This window comes from Notamacropus eugenii, chromosome 2 (genome assembly GCF_028372415.1).
Source record: "Notamacropus eugenii isolate mMacEug1 chromosome 2, mMacEug1.pri_v2, whole genome shotgun sequence".
In the NCBI taxonomy this organism is placed as follows: domain Eukaryota; kingdom Metazoa; phylum Chordata; class Mammalia; order Diprotodontia; family Macropodidae; genus Notamacropus; species Notamacropus eugenii.
In genome coordinates, this window is record NC_092873.1 from 73069383 (window position 1) to 73091325 (window position 21943).

The window sequence follows — 21943 nt, forward strand, 5'->3', positions numbered from 1 at the left end:
GCCTGGTTAGACACTTTCACCTTCCCTTTGTTGCCAGAAAGCAAGTCCCCTCACAACAGAGCTTGGTCCTCCCAGCCCTAGCTGGGGAGAAGTTGCAAAATGATTATTGGGTGTTGTACTTACATTTCAGTAAGTATTTGCATATAGTGGACCTCTCTTTTGAAATTGCACATGTTAGTACCCACCGGAATATTCTGCCATTGGGTTATCTCTGGCACCTACATTTGATGTCTGCTGCTGCCTGTGACCCACTGCTCTGCCAGTGTCAATTTGCAGGACCAGACCTGTGCCAGACTAGGACAGCTCCCACTACTAAGATCTGAACTCTTGGGATAGTAAAATGCTCTCTAGTCCCAAGTTTTATACTTTTCACAAAAAGCCTCAAAGAGAAAGCCTCATAGAGAATTACAGTTCAAGTTTTGTGAGTGAATGGAAACTTTTAAAAGTGATATAGCCCCCTGATAGTCCTCAGCTAATTAAATGGGTTGAAATTGGTACAATCTAAAATTGTCCTGTTGGTTTTAGACAAATTGGCAGCAGGAGAATAAAGTCTCTCCCCAGGGTAAATGTAATGTCTCTATATATTGTCAGAGTCTGAAAGGAGTAGACATTACATATATAGTAAGTTTCTTATGTCTTACTATTTCAATATGAGAGCTAGAAAAGAATAAAATTCTAATGGCGGACCTTATGTAAGGGATAAAAATAGCCATAGAGGTTGTAATTATTGATAAATTAATAAATTGCCAGAATTGAATCTATGTACTCTCTGTACTCAGCTGATAAATGAATTACATATTAATTACATCCATCATTATATAATGCCTGTTATACATTATGTAAGGCAGAATTATTGCATTGTAGCTTTAGAACAGCAATGGAACTTAGAGGTTATTTAGTATACTCCTCGTCACCTTTTTTTCCCTTATTTGTATTTACCCCTAGTGTCAACTCTAGTGTACTGCATACATGGTAAATGATAAATATTTATAAAATAAATGAACTAATAAATAATTTACTCCTTACACTTGTGCAGGCAAGTAACCTTTTGTAGACTTACAAACTACTGGGCTTCTGCTTTGGAGGTTAAGAAGAATCTTAATCTTATATTAGCATTGCTTCTTGTCTTGGATCTCTTTTGCTGCTTTAAAACCTACCTCTGATGCTCATTAGTTGTGTGAAATTGGGCAAATAATTTAACCTCACTGAGACTGAGTTTCCTCATCTACAAAATGGCCACAATAATATTTGTCTCACAGAAAGAGTTGCTGTGTGGTTCCAATGAGTGCTATGAAAATGTCACTTATTGTAGAATCTATACAGAATTGTATACAGTCGTGGGGAGGGAGGGGGGTAGTGGGGAGTAGGTGGGGAGGGATAAAATCGCAATTGTATGGCAGTGATTGTTAAACATTACAAAATTAAAAAAAAAAAAAGATGACTTAAGAGACTGGGGAGTCCACATAAATACCTGGGACCTGACTGGGTAGATTTGAGTCATTTAACTATTATTGAAACTTTTACTCATAAACAAGGAACATAATGTTTAAAAAAAAAAAAAAGAAAATGTCACTTATTATCATATGCTCGTTTTCTAAACATGTATTGAATATTATAGTTTAACTACTTTATTTTACAAATGAGGAATCAGTTCTATGGAAGTAAAGTTTGAGTTCAGATAGCTGGCTCATGGCAATAACAAGTATCAAAGGTATACTAATTCCAGCATTTTTCCAATTCACTCCATTTCCTCCCCATAGAAATTTTTAATGCAGTTGTTGATAACAAAGTGAAATGCAAAACAAACACCTCAACCAAATGTCACACACCTTTGTTTTCACTTTCCATTTTGAACGTTTTGCACGAATGGGTTTATCATCATCAATTATCTTGGGAACTGGGATTGCTGGTCTGCTGGCATAATTAGTGTGAAGCCCTTTAGAATAGGTCTCCTGAAATAAGAACAAAATAACATTACTTTTAGTATCCTATTCACCTTGGTGTCATAACAAAGGCAACACCCAGAACATAGCAGTCAATTGCCTGGAATAGTGATTTCAATACTGGCCTAGAAAAGACTGCTGATGGCCATATGTATGGGAACCTTCCTCTGATCCAGAGTTACCTTTTCATACTTAGTTCTTTTGAAGGCCATTCAGCTTACCAAGAATGAATTATTTAAGGTTTCAGATTAGGAGAAAGGGTTAAAAAGCATAATGATGACAAAGAAATGATAATCATCAGGTGAGAAAAACATTTTAGCTTCTAAACAGACTGTGTATCCTATAAATATCAAATGCATATCATATAAAACTGATATAGTTGAGCATTTATCTTCCTCTTACTACATAGTCCATGTTGTATTTTTCTTCTATCTTAGGGGAAAAATGGTTTCTGTGAGGTTTCTGAGGGTTAAAGAATCCTTTCCACCAATTATCTAAACTTATTGATAGATGCTGGTCATAAGAGGTTGATGGCTATGATGGGAGAATTGAGTTAAAAAAAAAAGAGAGATCATTTTTAATGTGCTTCTGACCCACCTTCTTGTCCATAATACAAGAAAGTAATATCTACCAGACAGTGAATGTGAAGATAGAAATCCCACCGTGTCCCCTCCCTGAGAATTGACCCATAGTTCGAAATATTAAGTATGAGTCCAACTCTTCCCCAACAGCACTTGAAGTACCCGAAGAAGTTTGATCTGATTCTCAACATGCTGATGTGCTGCTTCATCCTTCTTGACCTGCTCCACCAGCATAGACCAGTGCTGACTTACAAGAAGACACTTGTTCAGGGTTTTTTTGTCCAGAAGCCCTGAAAGATAGGATAGATTCGTCAATCCCAAATTGGATCAAACTAGGTTAATTCTGGAGGAGTTTACTTGATTACTATATCTACAAAACAGATTACAGACCTACCTAAAATGTATTTGGAAATGTGGACAGGCAAGCATCGGATGAAGTCTTTGCCCTTGCTTATTTCAGGTAACTGCTTCTTGTAGTCAGGATGGGAAGGCAAGTGGGTAATAAAATACTCATCTTCCATGGCACCATCTGTTCTGTTGGAGAACATCTCTCCATGCAGAGGAAGTGGAGCATATGATCTTCTATCTAGAAACCAGAAAAAAAACCATTATTCTATATTCAGTGGGACAATGCCAAAGGAATTTTGTTACCAAGTTTTGACAAAGCTTATAGTTGTCTTCTGTCTGATGGACAAGAAGGAATAACAAAGATGTGGAGAAAGTGCCTTTTGAAAGGTCAGATGCTTTATAATAGGGACTTCTTATTAGAAGGATATCATGATATGAATAGTTTCTGAAATTCCATTTTGACTTCTAACATATAATGACTTATAACTTCATTAAAGCAAAATAGACAACTCAAATAGTTATTTTCCCAATATGAACTCAACTGTAGATTTAACATTGTTACCCAGTACTTAAATCCTATATGTATTTCATTTTTTGTTTCCATCATCTTAATGTCATCATTCCATTACATGTATATCTTATGTGTGTGCACTGATGTCAGCCAGTCTAGCTTAGTTTAGTCTCTGTCCAATATAGCACAGGTATGTTGCTTATGTATTTCTCTACATATAATATATCTAAAAGTATTGTGTAAAACTAGAGACAATAAATTTTTAAAGACACCACACTCTACTAATTCTTCTCTTCATTCTCTAATAATTCCTTCTTAGTCTTCTTCACTAGTTCCTCATGGTTTTCCTAATTTCTGATTAGGTCTTCCCTAAGATTCTGTCTTTGACCTTTTTCTTCTTCTTAATATATACTCTTCTCTTAGCTGTTGTGGGTAAATCAGTTCTTTCCCACTCCAAGATTCAGTTCCTTCATCTGTAAAATGAGAGAGTTGGATTAGATAGATAGATTGCTAAAATCTGATTCAATTGTAAAATTCTGTGACTTTAATCTCATTCACTCCTACGGCTTCAACTACAAACTTATTGCAGATTATTACCAAATCTGTCTTTCTGGACCTGACTTCTTTTCTGAACAACTGATCTACACCTACAACTGCCCTCATAACATAAAGTACATTTGCATTGAAGTTTTGGCAGAAAAATGTTATTGCCAATCACAAGTAATTGATCCAACTAGTGTTCTCTCTTGAGAAAGTCAGGAAGGCTTGTCAGGATGCCCATAGCAACAGAAGCGGCAGAAGAGAAGGTTTCTAAAATCTATCAGTGGAATAGATTAGAAGAGATAGGAAGAGGTACAAAGTGACTAAGAATCAATTTCTATTTGAGACTTTTACATAGACAATAACTATGTGAAACTTCTTTTTACATTGGGCCTTTGGCAGGAAGTTACAACTCATTTTGAGAATTGGTCACTACCAAAAAGAGTAATAGAGAACAGAAGATTTCAATTCCGGTAATTATAGAGGACAAAGGGAATTTTGTAGTGTCCTAAATAGAATGTTTGATGTTTCTTGTTTTTTGTCAGTGCCAAGTAACTTTTATGTGAATGCAAAGTTCAGCTTGGTCTCATTTCTAAAGAATTATGGCTCCATAGGGAGCATTAGGAGAGAGGTCATCTAATAAGTTCAAAGCAAAAAGAATTGAGGTTAACAACAGAGAAGTGTTTTGTCTTCCAACGATATATCACTAGGATCTAGCAACTTTCTGAGTATTATACAATCTGACAACCACTATACATGTCTTGTTAGTCATGTGAGGAAAAATGATACCACTGAAAGGAGCCTAGAGAATATTTTAGGGATTATGAAATTGTAGGCAAGAAAACAAAGGTAATAAGATCACATGGGGTGATTTCATCACTGTAGCAATCGAAGGAAAGAAAGTTGAATTTGGGAATGAACAGCCGTTTAAGAAAATGGTCCCTCAGAAAGAGGTATAGACTTTTGCAATATGGTGTAAAATATAGGCTTTTATTCAAAAAATGGAGTCATTTATGACAATCAGCTAAAACATATATTTGCCTAGCATCTTATATATCTGATCAAGAGATTTTCAAATGAAAGGGAAATATATATACACACATATGTGTATGTATATATGTATGTGTGTGTATTTATATCTGTCAAAATACAAACCATGAACAGTAGAAGCTAGAAAAAAATTGTAAGAAAAACAATAATTAGAAAAAGTAATTCAAGAAGCAAGGGACTTCCAGGAAGAGAGAGGCAAGGTCAAAAGAGAGCCTTGTTTCTCAATATCCCTAATGAAAATAGAATTTTTAAAATGCAAAAAATGAAAAATAAAACCAAAAGAATCCTTTGAAAATGTTTTTTTTAAACATTCAAAGAAATGAACAAAGAAAATAAGAATAATGATATACTGAAAAAATTATATTGCTTAAGGAAAGGATACATAAATGCTAGAAGAAAAAATATATTCAAATAATACCAATAGAAGCATCTGAAATGAATATAGAACTTCTTCCAAACAGAATGGAATGGATAATGAAAAAATCATTAAAGAAGGAAAAGAAGAAATATCATAAGAACAAATCAAAGAACATTTATTAAGTGCTTAGTAGGGTGTAAGGCTATGGACAAAGATGAAACAATCCTTGCCCTCAAGGGGCATACATCCTATCAGGGGAGACAACATGTAGTCACATAATTACTTTGAAACACAAATGCCAGAATCAAGAGGGAAAAAACGATAACCACAAGTGAACAATCAGAAGGTACTCTTATAAGGATGAACTGTTTATATTCTAATGGAGGGATGTTAAAAGAGTTCTTTCATAATCCTAATATCACCTCATAGAGGTAATTAATTGAGATGGAAGACCTATAAATAATTTTATTATACTTTGAAGATGTTATAAGAAATAAAGAAAAGGGAGGAGAGAAAACTCTCAGTCAACACACCACATGCAGAGCTTAATGTAGAAATATATTCAATTTAATAGGGATATCCATAGGTTCAGGAAGGGAAGAGAGGACACAAGAGAGATATAAGATCCAGCAAGAGATTCATCATACACAAAGCAAACCTTAAGTTTGGAGAGGAGATAGTGAAAAGAAGGTTAAAAGGAGTGGAAAAAAGAAAGGGTAATAACTTGAAATAAACAGGGATCAAGGAGTATAGAGAAGAAAAAATAGAATAGAAAATAATGCAGGGAAATAGAAAAGTAACCATCACAATATGAATGAAAATGTGTGTGTGTGTGTGTGTGTGTGTGTGTGTGTGTGTGTGTGTGTATTTCCAGATGAACAGAAAAAGAAAGAATTTAAATAACCCAATCTTGGGGAGCTGGAGGAAGAGGATTTCCTAGCAAAAAAAAAAAAATTAAAGAACAATTCATATAAATATTACATATGTAGCTTCCTCTCTGTGCCTGTTTCCCCAACTTATCATTGTGTTGTTCAGAGTAGCTAAGTCTTTCAAACTTGATTATCTTTACAATATTGCTTTTGCTGTAGAAACTGTTCTGGTTCTGCTCATGTGACTCTGCATCAGTTCATACAAGTCTTTCCAGGTTTTTCTGAAATTATCTCCCTTTTCTAATAATGCTAGTTCTAAGGGTAACTCTTAGGGCCTGGAATGTTTAATAATGTTGCTCCTAGGCCCCAAACGGTGCTATCTTAAAGTTACGATATGAATAATTGGCACAAAACATTCCTCCGAAGCAAGGAGCATACTCTCCCTTTACACACAGAAGGTCCGTGGGAAATGTGAGCTCAGATTTAAATTACAGAGTTAATGAGGTGCAGATGTAGAGAACATGTGTGGCAAATAAGAGTATCCTTACTCCTGACTCTGAAGTTATTTTCTCTCTTCATAGCATCCTCATGAAATTTATGACAGGGGCAACATTAGTGAGACAGGAATAAACCTTGTGCTCCACTGGACTGAATTGTTTTTCTGATTCTTCTGGGTAATCTTTCCTGTCTTCTTCTGGATGTCTAGAGGAGGAGAATATACTAGATGTTGCCCTAAAATCTCTCTGGGTCTTGTAATGTTCATAAGTTCACTACTACACCCATATCGTGGATGCTCATCCAAGTTCCAATGGGCTCTGCTACTAACTCCGATAACTGGTAAGACTTCTAGATCTACCAAATTCACCACATCACTTGGGCACTCATATATTAAAATACTTATTTGCTTTTATAGCTGCCTTAGGATTCCATAAAGGGTTGGGGTATCTAATTTCTACCCCTGTATTCCACTAGATATGTTTCCCCCCTCATTATTACAGAAATGGTGACTAACACCTCAGTTCCATCTGACTATTTAACACTGATTAATTTTTACAAAGGGACATTTACTTCAAAAATACAGCAAGAATAATCATACAAGTCATTCCCCAATTGATAAATGGTCAAAGGATATGAACAGGCAATTTTCAGAAGAAGAAATTAAAGCTATCTATAATCATATGAATAAATGCTCTAAATCACTATTGGTTAGAGAGATGCAAATCAAAACAACTCTGAGGTACCACATCACACCTATAAGATTGGCAAACATGACAGAACAAGAAAATGATAAATGCTGGAGAGGATGTGGGAGAGTTGGAACACTATTTCATTGTTGGTGGAGCTGCGAGCTCATCCAACCATTCTGGAGAGCAATTTGGAACTATGCCCAAAGGGCTACAAAAATGTGCATACCCTTTGACCCAGCAATATCGCTACTAGGACTATATCCCCAGGAGATCATAAAAATGGGAAAGGGTCCCACATGTACAAAAATATTTATAGCAGCACTCTATGTAGTTGCCAAAAACTGGAAGTCAAGGGGATGTCCATCAATTGGGGAATGGCTGAATAAATTATGGTATATGAATGTAATGGAGTACTATTGTGCCATAAGAAATGATGAACAAGAAGACTTCAGAGAGGCCTGGAAGGACTTATATGACCTGATGCTGAGTGAAAGGAGCAGAACCAGGAGAACTTTATGCACAGCAACGACCACAGTGTGTGAGAGTTTTTTCTGGTAGACTCAGATTTTTGTAATAACACAAGAACTTCTTACAAAAAAAAAAAAAATCCCAATGGTGGATCTCAAGGCAAAATGCCTTCCACACTCAGAGAGAGAAATATGGAAGTCACTCACATAATGTAACAGATCATGTTTGTGTATGTGTATGTGTTTGTGTATCATGTTCTGATTTGTTATACGATTTCTTTCATTTATCTTAGTCTGACTACATAGCAAGACTATAGTGAAAATATACTCAATAGGAAAGTATATGTAGAATCTATACAGAATTGTATGCAGTTGTGGGGAGGGAAGGGGGGAGTGGGGGGTAGGTGGGGGGATAAAATCACAATTGTATGGCAGTGATTGTTAAACATTAAAAAAAAAAAAATTTACATTGGACACCCAGGTGAATGCATTTCCACACTCTAAGGCTATCTCTCAAAGAAATCCAAGAATAAATTTCAGCTTAAAAGAAAAAGTGAAAATAAGAACATACAATTGTGTACTTAAGCTAACTATAAAAATATATAGCCAAAATGCAAATTAAAAAAATAAAATAAAATAAAATACACTGATCAACAACAACAAAAAAAAATACAGCAAGAGGAATATCCAAACATTTTCTTCCACGCAACACTCAAGGCCATACACTCTATTATGTTACCTCTGCCTCTCAGGGAGTGGACCCAAAACTTATCTTTATTTATATATAACAGTGGTCCTACCAAGTTCATATCTAGATATAACATGATTGCCAAATGATTCTTGGTTCAGCTATCTCTGGTCCCAGCTATCTTAAGGTCCCAACATCATAGTTATCAGTGATGTTGATATATTTCTTGTATAACTCTTCTTCTTAATCTCTTCTGCTTCTGTTAAGTCCCTACCAGTTTCGTCTTTTATTATGCCCATTTTTGTATGAAACATTCCCTTGATATCTCTGATTTTCTTGAAGATATCTCTTCTTTTCCAATTTACTGTTTTCTTCAATTACTTTCTCATTGCTCATTTAAGAAAACCTTTTAATCTTGTCTTGCTTTCCTCTGAAATTCTATACTCAGTTGTGCATACTTTTCCCTTTCTATTTTCCCTTTTCCTTTCCTTCTTTTCTCAGTTATTTGTAAAGCTTCATCAGATAGCCATTTTGATTTCTTATTCTTTCTCCCTGAGAGCAAACTAAAGAGATCTGCACATAGACTAGACCTTCATTATACTAAAATCATGAAAAAGTAAACACAAGAGAAACAGAGGTGTCATGTATTCATGGACACTTGGCAACCAAATGGAAGAATGTGGCCCATTACCTCTCTCCCACTTGGTAGCTTTAGAACTCAAAATACTCATCCTTTCATTAAGCCAGGAACAAAAGAGTTTCATATGGATAGGTGGTTGTTTTTGTTCACACACTCAGTTCTGACTCAACAAGTACTTACTCATCACTTCTTTTGACTTGGCAGACAAATAGATGATTTTAATATCATGCTTCTTTATTATCACAACCTCTGAGTTATTCTGGCCTGCAATTGGTTCCCCCTATTTTCACGTAGTTGAGTGAGAAGCAGGTAGATAACATTTATAATTTCTCTACAGAATGACAGTTACACATAAATTGTATACAAAAATAGATAAAAAAAAAACCAGATCATGCTAAAGGCTTTATGTGATATCAATATACTCTGGATAACTAGGGGAAAATAAAGTGAAAGAAAGAAAGGATGATAGAAAGAAAGAAAGAGATAGAAAGAAAGGAAACTGTAGACAAATATCTCTAATGAAATTTGATGGAAAAATAGGAAACAGGCTATTAGTGAAGAGGCTATAACAACATATTAAAAACATCATGCAATACAAAGAGATTTTATTTATACCAGAAATGTAGGATTGTTTCAACATTAGAAAAACCATAAACATAATAGAACATGTTAACAATAAAAACTAAAAAATCACATAGTTATCTAAGTAGATCATCATAGACTTTTAACTAAGTACAACAGGCTTTATGTTAAAAAAATTTTTTTAAGCCAGTAATAAATGAGTTCACATAATGTGTTCAACAGTGTCTACAACCAAGATTTAAAATTATTTATCATGGAAAATATAGAAGTCTTTCTTATAAGATCAGGGATAAAGCAAGGATTTAATTGCCACTCATGAGGGTTGGAGAGATTGGGGTACAGGAACTCCAAGACTGGAGTTCCCTGCACAGGTCATCTGGAAAAGAATTCACAGACTCAAGCGTTCTTGAAGTCAGGGTAAAGATTTATTATGCTTTTCAGCGGGCAAGAGTTCTTAGGGAACCTGCAACCTTAGAGAGGTACAGGTAAACTTTACATAGGATATTCTATAGTAAAACATGTTCCAAATATGCTAACTAGGTGATTCAGAATGGGGTTAGGGAGTGGTTAAGGAATGGTTAGCTCTTAAAGGAACATGCACTTTTGGTATCTACTGCACAGGTATTATATCCAGAGTTGATCAGAAAATAGCGCAAGTGGAGGGTCCATGGAGGTGTGGTTTTAGGCCTGAAATGTCGCTAAGTCAACTAGTAGTCAGGGCTGACTAAGAAATACAGGTTGCTCTCATCAATGTTTTGTTAGACAAGATAAATGTAAAGGAGTATACATATGTCTAAGTCTAGGATACATATGGTTGGTCAGTGAGTAGTTAATGTCGTTATGACCTAGTACACAGACAGTTCAGCCAGTACACAGCTGGTTCAGACTAATAAGTTCTATAGGTGCAGCTGGTTACTGTAGCAGGAAGAGAGATAACTATTGTTGCTAGGGCAGGCTGTGTCCTTGGGCTGGGTAGAAACTGCCTGGGATAGTGTTTTGAGGCTAGGAAGAAATGTGATTTTAGAATTGGGATCCAAGCACATGTACCCAAGCACCACCATTGTTATTTGATATAATTATAGGAATGAGAGTTATAACAATAAGACAAGAAAAAGAAATTGAGAGAATAACCACAGCCAAAGAGGAAACAAAATTATTGCTTTCTGAGGGTGGTATTATGATTTACTTAGAGGCTCCCAAAGGATCAACTAGAATTACTTAAAACAATAAGTTTAACAAAGTACCAGCATAAAAAATAAATCCATTCAAACAAAGAAATCCAACAGAAAGAGCTAGAAAAAGCAATTTCATGAAAAAAATAATGAGGGAATGTGTAAAATAAATGGGAATCCAGTTCCCAACAATACACGCAAATTATATAAAGACAACTACAAAATATCCTTTATAGAAATAAAGATATGAGAGACATTCACTGCATGTAGTTGGACAGTGTCAATACAATAAAATTATAATACAGCCTGAATGATTTATAGACTAAAGTGACACTGTGACACCAAGTAAATTACCAAAGTACAAAAAGATAGATCCTTCATCTTGCCATCACCCATACATGTAACACCTTTACATTCAAGAATTATAAAACTGAGTTATCCTAACAAAATCCTAAGTGATTTTTCTAAAGCATAAATCTGATAATATCATCCTCCTAGTCAATAAACTCTAGTGATTCCCTATTGCTTCCAGCAGGAAGTAGTCTGGCATTCAAAGCCCTTCATTACCCACACCCCTCCTACCTTTGCTTTCATTACCTAGACCCCTTCTACCTTTATTGCCTATCACATATCCTTCTGTCTTTCCTGTTCCATAAATAAGACATTCCATATTGACTACAGGTATTTTCTCTGATTATTCCCCATATCAGGAATACTCTCCCTCTTTAACTTGACCTATTTACTTCCCTGGCTTCCTTTAAGTTCCAATTGAAATTCCATCTTTTACAGGAAGCCTTTCTAAACTCTTATTAATTCTAATGCCTGGGGGCAGAGCCAGGATGGCAGAGTGAGATCATAGACTCACCTAAGTTCTACCACAAATTCCTTCAGATACCTCTAAAAAGAGAATCTGAACAAATTGTAGAGTGGCAGAATCCACTAGGAGACAGTGTGGCAGATTTCCAGCCCAGGACAGTCCAGAAGTTCAACTGGAAGAATCAGTTATATGGGGCTAGGGGAGCACAGCTATACCAGTGCAGATTCCATCATAGCAAAGTCAAGAAGGAACTGATGGGCAAACTGAATCAGAAGCAGCAGTGCAAATTCTCAAACATATCAGCACAGGACAGGAGTCCAGTGGCATTGAGTGAAAGAGAAGCACAGGACCCCTGGTAACAGCAGCAACTGCTCCTAATATTATCAGCCCACAGATTAAATATTTGTAAGTCACCTACTTGAACTTCCAGGAGCCAAGATGGTAGAGCGATTTGTAAGTTCTCGTACTCTCCCCTTGTTGACCTTGAAAAACCCAGAAAATATTTCCCAGGAAAAATCCTGGAATAGTGGGATCAGCCTAAGGGGTAAACAGTCTTTCAGTTGGAAAGGCTAGGAAAATCATCAAGGAGAAACCCTCTTGCTGAGTCTGAAGGGGACCAGCGCTGTCCCAGACAGCCCCACCTCAGCAAACTAGGAGGAGACTCTTAACCTCAGAGGGATGGAGCCCATAAGTACCAACACCAGGACCCCGGGTGTGCCTTAGCATAGCCAGGGGAATCAAGATGACACCAGCACAGATCAGGGTTCACCAACCACTGATCCTGCCTGTGCTCTAGCTCAGGGGAGGAGACCTCCTTCAGCTAGACCACCCCTCCCCCACGCCTCACTCAATGAGTGTGGGGAAACTAAGAAAGACTTCACCTGGCCTCTGCCTTGGCACACCAGCCAGCTCAGCACCGGGTAAGCTGCAGCATTCTAGCTTCTAGCTGAAAGAACAAGAGACCACAACACACAAAGCCTGAAGTTCTCAGTATGAGAACTGGGGGAACAGAACACCCTGTGCCCCAGAAGCAGAGATCCACTTTAAAGGCCAGGGAAAAGTCAAGCATCATGACCAAGAAGCAAACCAGAAAAGAAAAGACCACAGAATCTTACTATGGAGACAATGAACAAAATATGAATAAGAAGAGATCAGAATTGAGACTGTACTCGCATCTGAAATCTCAGATGAGAATATGAACTGGTCTCAAGCCCAAATAGCATTCTGGGAGGAGCTCAAGAAGGATTTTAAAAGCCAAATTAGAGAGGAAGAAGAAAAATTGGCCAATGATTTTTAAAATATGAAAAAAGAATTCACTGAAGACAACACTTCCTTAAAAAGGATAATTGGGCAAATGGAAAAGGAAGCACAAAACCTAACTGGGAAAATTGGACAAATGGACAAGGAAGTACAAAACTTAACTGGAAAAAATAACTCCTTAAAAGGAACAACTGGACAAATGGAAAAGTAGATGCAAAAGTTAACTGAAGAAAACAATCTATTAAAAATTAGAATTGGGCAAGTAGAAGCTAATGACTCTATGAGATCTCAAAAATCAGACAAACAGAATCTAAAGAATGAAAAAAACAGAAGAAAATATAAAATATCTTATTGGAAACACAACTGACCTGGAAAATAGATCCAGGAGAGAAAAATCTAAGAATTATTGGTCTATTGGAAAGCCAAGATGAAAAATAGAGCCTGGACAATATCTTCCAATAAATCATCAAGGAAAACTGTCCTGAGGTCCTAGATCCAGAGGGCAAAATATCATCGAAAGAATCCACCAATCACCTCCTGAAAGAGATCCTAAACTGAAAATGTCAAGGTTTATTATGGCCAAATTCCAGAATCATCAAGTTAAGGAGAAAATTCTGCAAGCAGCCAGAAAGAAACAATTCAAATGTCAAGAAACTGCAGTCAGGATCACATAGGACCTTGCAGCTTCTACATTAAAAGATCAGAGGGATTGGAGTATGCTATTCCATAAGGCAAAGGAGCTTGGATTACAACCAAGGACCAATTACCCAGCAACATTGACCATAGTATTTCGGGCAAGGAGATGGACATTCAGTGAAACAAGGGATTTCCGGACCTTCCTGATGAAAAGGCCAGAGCTCAACAGAAAATTTGATCTTCAAATGCAAGTCTCAAGAGAGGCATAAAAAGGTAAATAGGATGGAAAAAACTGGTTATTCAATAGGGGCAAACTGTTTACATCCCTATAAGGGAGGATGATGCTTATTAATCTTGAAAACTGTATATTTATTATGATAGTTAAAAGGGATATACATATCTAGAGGGAGTGGGTACAAATTAACTGATGTGATGATAAAAATGTCATTAAAGGGTGCAAAGGGACTGTAATGGGAGATAGGAAAAGACGAGGCAGAAAAAGGTAAATTATATCACAGAAAGAGGCAGAAAAACATATTACAGTCAAGGGAGAGAGGGGAGGGAGATGAGCACTGTTAGAGATTTGCTCTCATCTGAGTTGCTTTAAGGAGTAAACAACAAAGTCAGTTAAATATAGAAATCTAACTTGCCCTCTAGGCAGTAGAAGGGGAAAGGTTGTTGTATTGTTGTGTTGTGTTTTGTCCTTCATTCTAGAAGAGGACATGACATCAGGATGATGATATGACTTGCAATTGACTTTGATTTGAGTGAGGGAGGGCTGCGCAGGGTCACCAACCTCTCTTTCTTCTCCTGAGACCCTCCACAATCTGGGACAATCTTGCCTTTCCAGACTTAATTCATATTGCTCTAATCCATATAATCTATGATTTAGCCAAACCATACTTATTCTTTCCACAAAATGTATCCCACATCTTTGCTCACATAATTCCCTACTGTTGTAATTTCCTCTCTTTTCTGTCACTTGTTGTATTATTATCCATCCTTTAAATCACAACTTAAATGCCATTTCTTCCACGAAATCTTTCTTCATCTACATGTCAGAAGTGATCTTTTTCATCTTGAACTCCAATAAAACTTTATTTTGAGCTTTTCTAATGCATTTGTCATGTAACATTATGTATTATAATTATCTGTAATTGATTCTTATTCCTTTATTAGACTATAAGACCCATGAGGACAGGTATTATATTTTATCTAAATTTTGTTTTCTCCAATATCTAATAGAGTGCTTTGAATACAGCAGGCACCTAATAACGTTTGCTAATTGAATGAATCAATGGATATTGAAGAAACAGAATTTCTGTAAATAGCACAAGTTTAAAACCATATACATATTCTTGTAAAAGTTTCTATCAGACAAACTTGAGGTACTACAAAGATTTCATGCAGGCAACTAGCCTGATATCTTCCTGGGGAAAAAAAAATGTGGCCACTTCCCTAAGTATTAATTCCCTTAACTATACTCATTCATTCTTTTCTTTGATATTGACCCCAAGCTGCAATCATGAGCTTATTTCTTGTTCTGATTGACTGATCTGCTTATTGGTGACTACAGCTTCTGCAGGGTAAGTTTCCTCTGTTGCTGAAGACAGGCAATTCATCAATAATTTATAATCTTACAGAGTTGCCTGGAAAACAGAGGTCAAGTGGCTTGTGCATGATCATAGAGCAGTATGTTTCTAAAGCTGGACTTTTAAGCCAGATCTCCCTGTCATGCTGCTTCTCATATATCAAGCTTAATAAGTTTGAAGTTTTAATCATGAGCAGTAACTCTGCAATTAAATTCTCAAGCTCTGATGACTGACTATACATTCACTTAAAGAGAACTATCTACACTTGGAATTCTTTCTAGGGAGGTTCCTAGTTCCTGAGGGTCAAATGGGATTAATTACCATAGTACTCATACTGTATATAGTAACAGTGGATATACTCTTTCTGAAGACTGCACTGATTTTCAGTCACGTAAAAAAATGAACCCAGTTTGTAAAACATACCTCAGGCAATTCTACCTCTAGGAACTTCCTAAATAACATTCACCATCTGTGATATATAATTACTATTTCATTGTTGACTGGTACATGTATTCATTAGTCTTATCTCTCCAACTAGACTGTAACATCTTTGAAAGTCAGAACAATGTTCCATACTTCTTTTATATCCCCATAGTTCAGATTGCTGAGCACATAGCAGGAAGTCAGTAAATTCACAGCAAATAATTAAAATCTAGTCATAGATACAATGTCTTACATAAAGAAATAGAAAGAATGGCCTGTGAGAGTAGTGACAATGGTGAAAATGGGCCGCTCCAGATTACTGTTCCTTCAGTATTTCTGTTATGATGTATATTTCTTTAGTTTCTCTGTTTCTATCAAAAACCTCCTCTCACCTCTCTCCCTGAGAAGTCTCCTCCCCGGGAAGTTCAAGCTATCTGAGCTCTCCTGAACTCCAATGAGTTTCCCATAAGTCCTGTTTGTTCATTTTATCTGAAATATTCATCTCACCATTGAAGTTGAAGTCTTCCATCTGACCCTTGCCATCCAAGAAGCCTTGGCTTTTTGAGGTTCTGGAAAAAGAAAAGGTGGGGGGCTTAGAGTAGGAGATCTCACAGTCTTTACGGGATTCCTTAAGGTTGTCTGGTAATGAAACATCTGAATCCTCTTCTAAATCCACTGAAAGAAAAAACAAAAGTGAGGTTACTGTCATATGATAACAGTGAATAGTTTTCCTGAATTCTGCTACTTTCCTGGGCCTTTGTGGCTTTTCTGGTACCTTAGAAATTCCACTACAATAATAGGCTACTTTTCATGCTTTCACCTAAGTGACCTGAGTCAGAGGAGTCTCCAATTCATAGGCAAATGTTTTGAAAGAAGAACCATCTCACTTTTCTATTTTTATCCTCAGGACTCTCTCCTAATCCATTGTCTCCTTCACTGCTGCTTACAAATTTGAATTTCTACCATCCTTTAAAGAAAAAATACTTAATCTCATAATTTCAAGTTGTCTTCCTCTTTCACCATTTTTGCACAGACAAGCTCCTAGAAAATGTTATTTACACTTCCTGCCTCCTTTTTATCGACTACTTCCTTCACAATCCCTCACAATTCACCTCTGACCTCATCACTCAGTTGAACTTGTTCTCTCCAAGGTTGTCACTGATTTAATGGCCCTTTCTTAGTCCTTATTCTTCTTGACTCCTCTGCAGCATTTGAATCTGTTGATAATCATTTCATCTTAGACATTCTCTCCTATTTACAATGTTTGGAGCTCCTAGATACAGTTATCTCCTGGTTTCCTTCCTACCTGTTTGATCATTCCTTCTCAGTTTCCATTGCTGGATCATCATCCATGTACGAGTATACCTGTAAGCCTCTTCTCTTTCTATGTTTCCAGTGATTTCATCAGTTCTAGCTGTTGTTTCTCCTAGATCATTATATACAATCTGTATCTCTCCTTAATTCTAGTCCTCCTTCACCAACTGTGTAGTGGATAACCTCTGACTGAATGTTGCCATAGCCATCCCAAACAAACATGTCCAAAACAGAACTCTCCCTCCACCCCCACCCAAACCCTACTATAACCCTAACATCCATAACATTATGTTGAAGGCACAATTATCCTTCCAGTCACCAAGATTCTCAGCCTTGGTGCCTTCTCTCCTCTGTTCTTTTCCTAATATAGCAAATTAACTGATGTATTTTTTGGTTCTGTTTATCCATGCTTCAAATTCACTGTCTCCTCACTCCTACCTTGTAGAATCCCTAACTTTCTTCAAAACTCAGCTCAAACATCATCTCCCAAGGAAATCTATCCTATCAAACAATTGCTAGAAATTACTTTGTATCTATATTGCATATGTGTTATATTTTCTGTTTGTGTATATATCATCCTTTACAAAATACAAGCTCCTTAAAGGCAAGGGCTTTCATTTTTTTTTTTTTGTATTGCCAATGCTAATAAGGTATTTAATAAATCCTTACTGAAAGAATAATGTAAATGGCCTTGATGGTTTTTAGTATGTCAACAAAAATCATGTCACCCTTTTATCTCCATGAAAATGGTGTGTGAGCGGGATAGGAAGTAGGGCATGCTGATTGACAGGGCTAGCTGAGAAGTACAGCCTGGGGGTTAGTAACTTTCTAATATTTCAAAGCTGTTTGTTCAGACTTGGCTCAGACCTTTGTTGCTTCAAAAATGAGCTTGTCATCCACATAAAGATGACTGATAAAACCATGAGAGTTGATGAGATCATTAAATAAAATAATAAAGGGAAGAGAAAAGGATTCAAGACAAGAGTTCTGGGGAATCTCCACTGTTTAGTGGTTATGATGAAGAAAAGAAGAGGAAGTGATCTATAATGTTAAAGAAAGGAACGAGGTAAAGAAAGATGGGAACTGAAGAAAAGGTCATTAGATATGTCAATAAAGAGATTAGTAAGTCTAGAGAGAACACTTTTGTTTGAATAACGAGCTCAGAAGCCAGACTGTAGAGAGTTAAAAAGAGAATGAAAGCAAAATAAATAAAGGTACCTATTGTAGACAGCCTCAATTTAGCTATAAAAGAGACAATAGTTAATGGGGATGGATGGATCACATGAAAGTTTTTTGAGAATGCGGAGACATAGACATGGTTTTTGTTTTTTTTTGCGGGGGGGAGGCAGGAAACAGCCAGTAGACAAAGAGAAATTGAAGATTATTTGGAGAGGATTCTATGAAGATGGCGGAATAGGTCAGATAATTCCAAGCTCTCAAGATTTTCCCTCACAAAAGAGTTAAGATAGTGCTTTAGGGCGAACAAAGTGTGGGTGGAGATAAATAAGAATAGGGGCACAACTGGGGTCTTCCTAGGACAATCTGAAAAGATCAGAAGAAAAATCTCAGGAGGAGGTTTGTTTCCAGTGAAGAGTAAACACCTCCAGATTATGCTCCATTTTAACAACAAGCTCCAAGCAACTTAAACTATCAGGTACAAGTCCTGGGTTTCAAGTCCTGGGTTAGTTGGTTTGAGAGGCTCCAGGTACAAGAAGTTTAACCCCCCAACCCCCAACCCCCAACCTAAGGGGAGTTGGATGTTTGAGCCTGGGAAGACTGAGGGAACCTCTGCTGATAAGGAACACCAGACCCAGCTGTGCAGCGGAGGTGAGAGAGTACCAACACACACCTGGTAAGTGCAGAAACAGTAGGGCAGAAAGCTTCTGACTGAGGGCACTTTCAGGAGGTTGGAGGTTTGGCTTTGATTCCCGGCTAGGGAGGAGAACTGAAGATCTGGGGCAAGAAGCACCATTTCCCATACCCCAGAATTAGAGGTGATTACAAAAATTAAGCTATTACCACAAAAAATGCACAGCAAAAGAGAAAGAATCCAACCATAGAAAGTTATTATAGGAAGAGATACAGCCAGTGTTCATCATCTTCTGAGGAGGTTATTGAAGTAAAGAAACCCCCCCAAAAGTAATTTCAAATGGTCATCTGTCCAAAAAGCAGATCATTAAAAAGATTTTAAAATTCAAATGACAGAGATGGAAGAAAAATTAAAAAAAAAAATAATCCAAGAAAAACAAGAAGCTTATGAAGCCCAAAATCTTAAGGAAGAAAATGACTCTTTGAAAAATAGAATTGTGGAAAAAACAGAAAAACAATAGATCAAGAAGAGAAAATATAAAAATATACAAATTTTATATAAATTTATATATAAAATATAAATAAATTATAAAAATAATCAGACTATCTGAAAGTTAAGATCAAAAAAAGAATCTTGATACAATAATACAAGAAATAATTAAAGAAAATTGTCCTGAAGCATTAGAACAAGTAGGAAATAGAAATAGGAAAAAAAATCCATCGATCACCACTTAAAAGAGATCCTGTGAGGTGTTGCCCTGAAAATTTGGTTAAAGAAAAGGCAACAGGCTAAATACATACATTTTATGATTTAATTAATTAATTAATCAATTCTCTATTAAAGAAAATGGTAGCATAATGCATTATGGAGCCAGAAAATTATCTGACTACCCAGTACAGAAATCTTCTGGCTTATATACATTTTACTGTGAGAAAGGAATCATTTCAAGAAAGGCTGTATGATAAATAATACATGGTGTGTTGAGAGCTGTCCATCTTTCCTTTGCTTCTTTGTGAGTCTTCTTTTGTTTTCCACTGTGTACTTTTTGAACAAATCATAAATTTAGTAAGACAAGACAATTAAGAAAGTAGTGTCACTTGGGATTTATGATCCCAAGCTGTGTAAATTTCCTTTCTGTAGTATATGTCTCTGTGACATAAGATAAGGAGAAAATCCCACCATTCTGATGACAGACATCCTGCTGACACAGGAAAGGGTACCTTTAACAAAGTTTCAATTGAAATTACAACCCAGGACATCTGTGTTTTTCCTTATCACTAAGATGCCAGGAGAAGGGGCTGGCAAGGAAGTCCTATTTGCTTGCTTGACACCAAAAGGCATTCTCTGAGTTTAACAAAGGAGACTATTAGGTCCAGGCTCTTCTTAATTCAAACTTTGGCCCTTATTAAAGTCCAAAATTTATATTAAATATTATCAGAGGAAAACCCGTAGGAACATCATAGTCAAATTCTGAAACCCCCAGCTCAAGAATAAAATATTAAAAGTATCAAGATTAAAACAATTTAAATATGATGTCACAATTAGAATTACACAAGGCCTAGCATCAGAGACATTAAAGGACTGGACTGCAAGTTTTAGAACACAATATATTGAAGAGCAAAAGAATTGGGGCTCCAGGAGAAAATATCATACCCTGCAAAGTTAAATATTATCTTGAATGAAAAAAATAGATATTTGATAAACTCTCAGACTTTTTAAGACTGTTTAAAAAAGTCCCAAACTTAATAGAAGATTCAACAAAGAAGAACCAAGAGAAATATAACCTACTTTCATCAGGAATGGGGTTAAGAGGGAACAATACATATATATTTAGAAGAGTATAAAAGGCTTCTAAATTCAGAAGAAATAAAATGATAGGGGCATAGAGAAGGGAGAGAGCACTAGGAAGGGATTTTTAAAGGGGAGAATGAGGGAATATTTAAAAGGGGGGTAGAGAAAGATATTTAGATGTATGGCAATGGAAGGATAGGGGAGGGATCATTGGAGGGGGGGTAAGCAAGTAGTAGGAGGGCAAGGTAGTGGGTAGAAGTAAAGAAAAGGAGGCAGGAGGGATAGGAAAGAAGAGATGCACAAACATAAAAATAGATCAGGAGTAGAATATGGGAAAGTATATCTCTGTATATGTATGTATATACGTATGCATAAATCTATAGCTATAGAGAAACATATTTAAATTTTATTGTAGCCTTTGGGGGGTTAGGGAGTAGGGTAAAAAATGAACAAAGTAAAAAAGTACACAGCAGAAAGCCAAAGAAGACTCACAAGGAAGCAAAGAAAAGATATACAGCTCTCAACATACCATGTATTATTTATCATACAGGCTTTCTTGAAATGAAAATTTGTTGTTGCATATTTTGAATCCTCTCTTATGTTCTGCTTTGCACACAGCATGTTTTTTTCTTTCTTTGTTCCAATATTTAAGTTTGTGATGTTTTTGTTTCTTTTCCCTATTCTGTATTTGTGTTCTGGCCTTTGAGTCTTAAATAAAATAAAAAATGATGATTTGAATATTAGGGATAAAAGTGGGGGCAATCTTCAGGAGAAGACAGGAAGAATAGGATTGCTTGTGCAGATAGAAGGAATTAACTGTGGCAAGGAGATAGGCCACCTCTTTCTGTGAAACAAAGATAAAAAAGGAAATGGGGAAAGCATCTGAATGATGTGAGAGGAGGAACAGGGGAGAAGAAGAAAATGGTTTCAATTTTTTCAGTGAAACATGAGGCAAGATTCTCAGCTGAGAATGTGAGAGAAGGGACAGACCTGAGAAGGGATAAAAAGTTTCGGAAAAGCTGCTGTGGTGAGTTGGGATAGTGAATCAAATAGGAATGTATAAAAAGACTGACTTGACAGAGGGCCCATTTGAGATAATGTTAACATAAATTACAGTGGATTCAGTCTACATGATTTTATGATTTTTCCAGCTTCCTTCAGCAACTCATGAGGCAAATGTGCAAAGGTGGAGGATCATCCAAAGCTGATTTCGAAGGGCAAGATAAGATAAAGGGGTAAGGGACTCAAAAGAAGAGATCAGTGTAGAAATTAACTAGCTCATCAAGGAGTCAAGATGGGGAGGGAAAGAGAGTATATCTATGCAGAAGTGATGACCTGGAAAAGGACTGAGTGAGGAGTTGTAA

At 36.4% G+C, this 21943-nt stretch overlaps 1 protein-coding gene across 4 annotated transcripts in view; it reads right to left on the bottom strand.

Moving 5' to 3' along the window:
• FBXW10B (F-box and WD repeat domain containing 10B) overlaps positions 1-21943 on the bottom strand; it is a 99167-nt gene that overhangs the window by 65109 nt on the left and 12115 nt on the right. For all 4 annotated transcript variants that reach the window (XM_072640924.1, XM_072640923.1, XM_072640922.1 and 1 more), the window contains exons 2-5: positions 16172-16339; positions 2919-3110; positions 2687-2814; positions 1830-1952 (exon numbers count right to left, since the gene is read on the bottom strand). In XM_072640924.1, coding sequence (XP_072497025.1) covers positions 1830-1952; positions 2687-2814; positions 2919-3110; positions 16172-16339 — 611 coding nt within the window. The remainder of the gene's footprint in view (positions 1-1829; positions 1953-2686; positions 2815-2918; positions 3111-16171; positions 16340-21943) is intronic.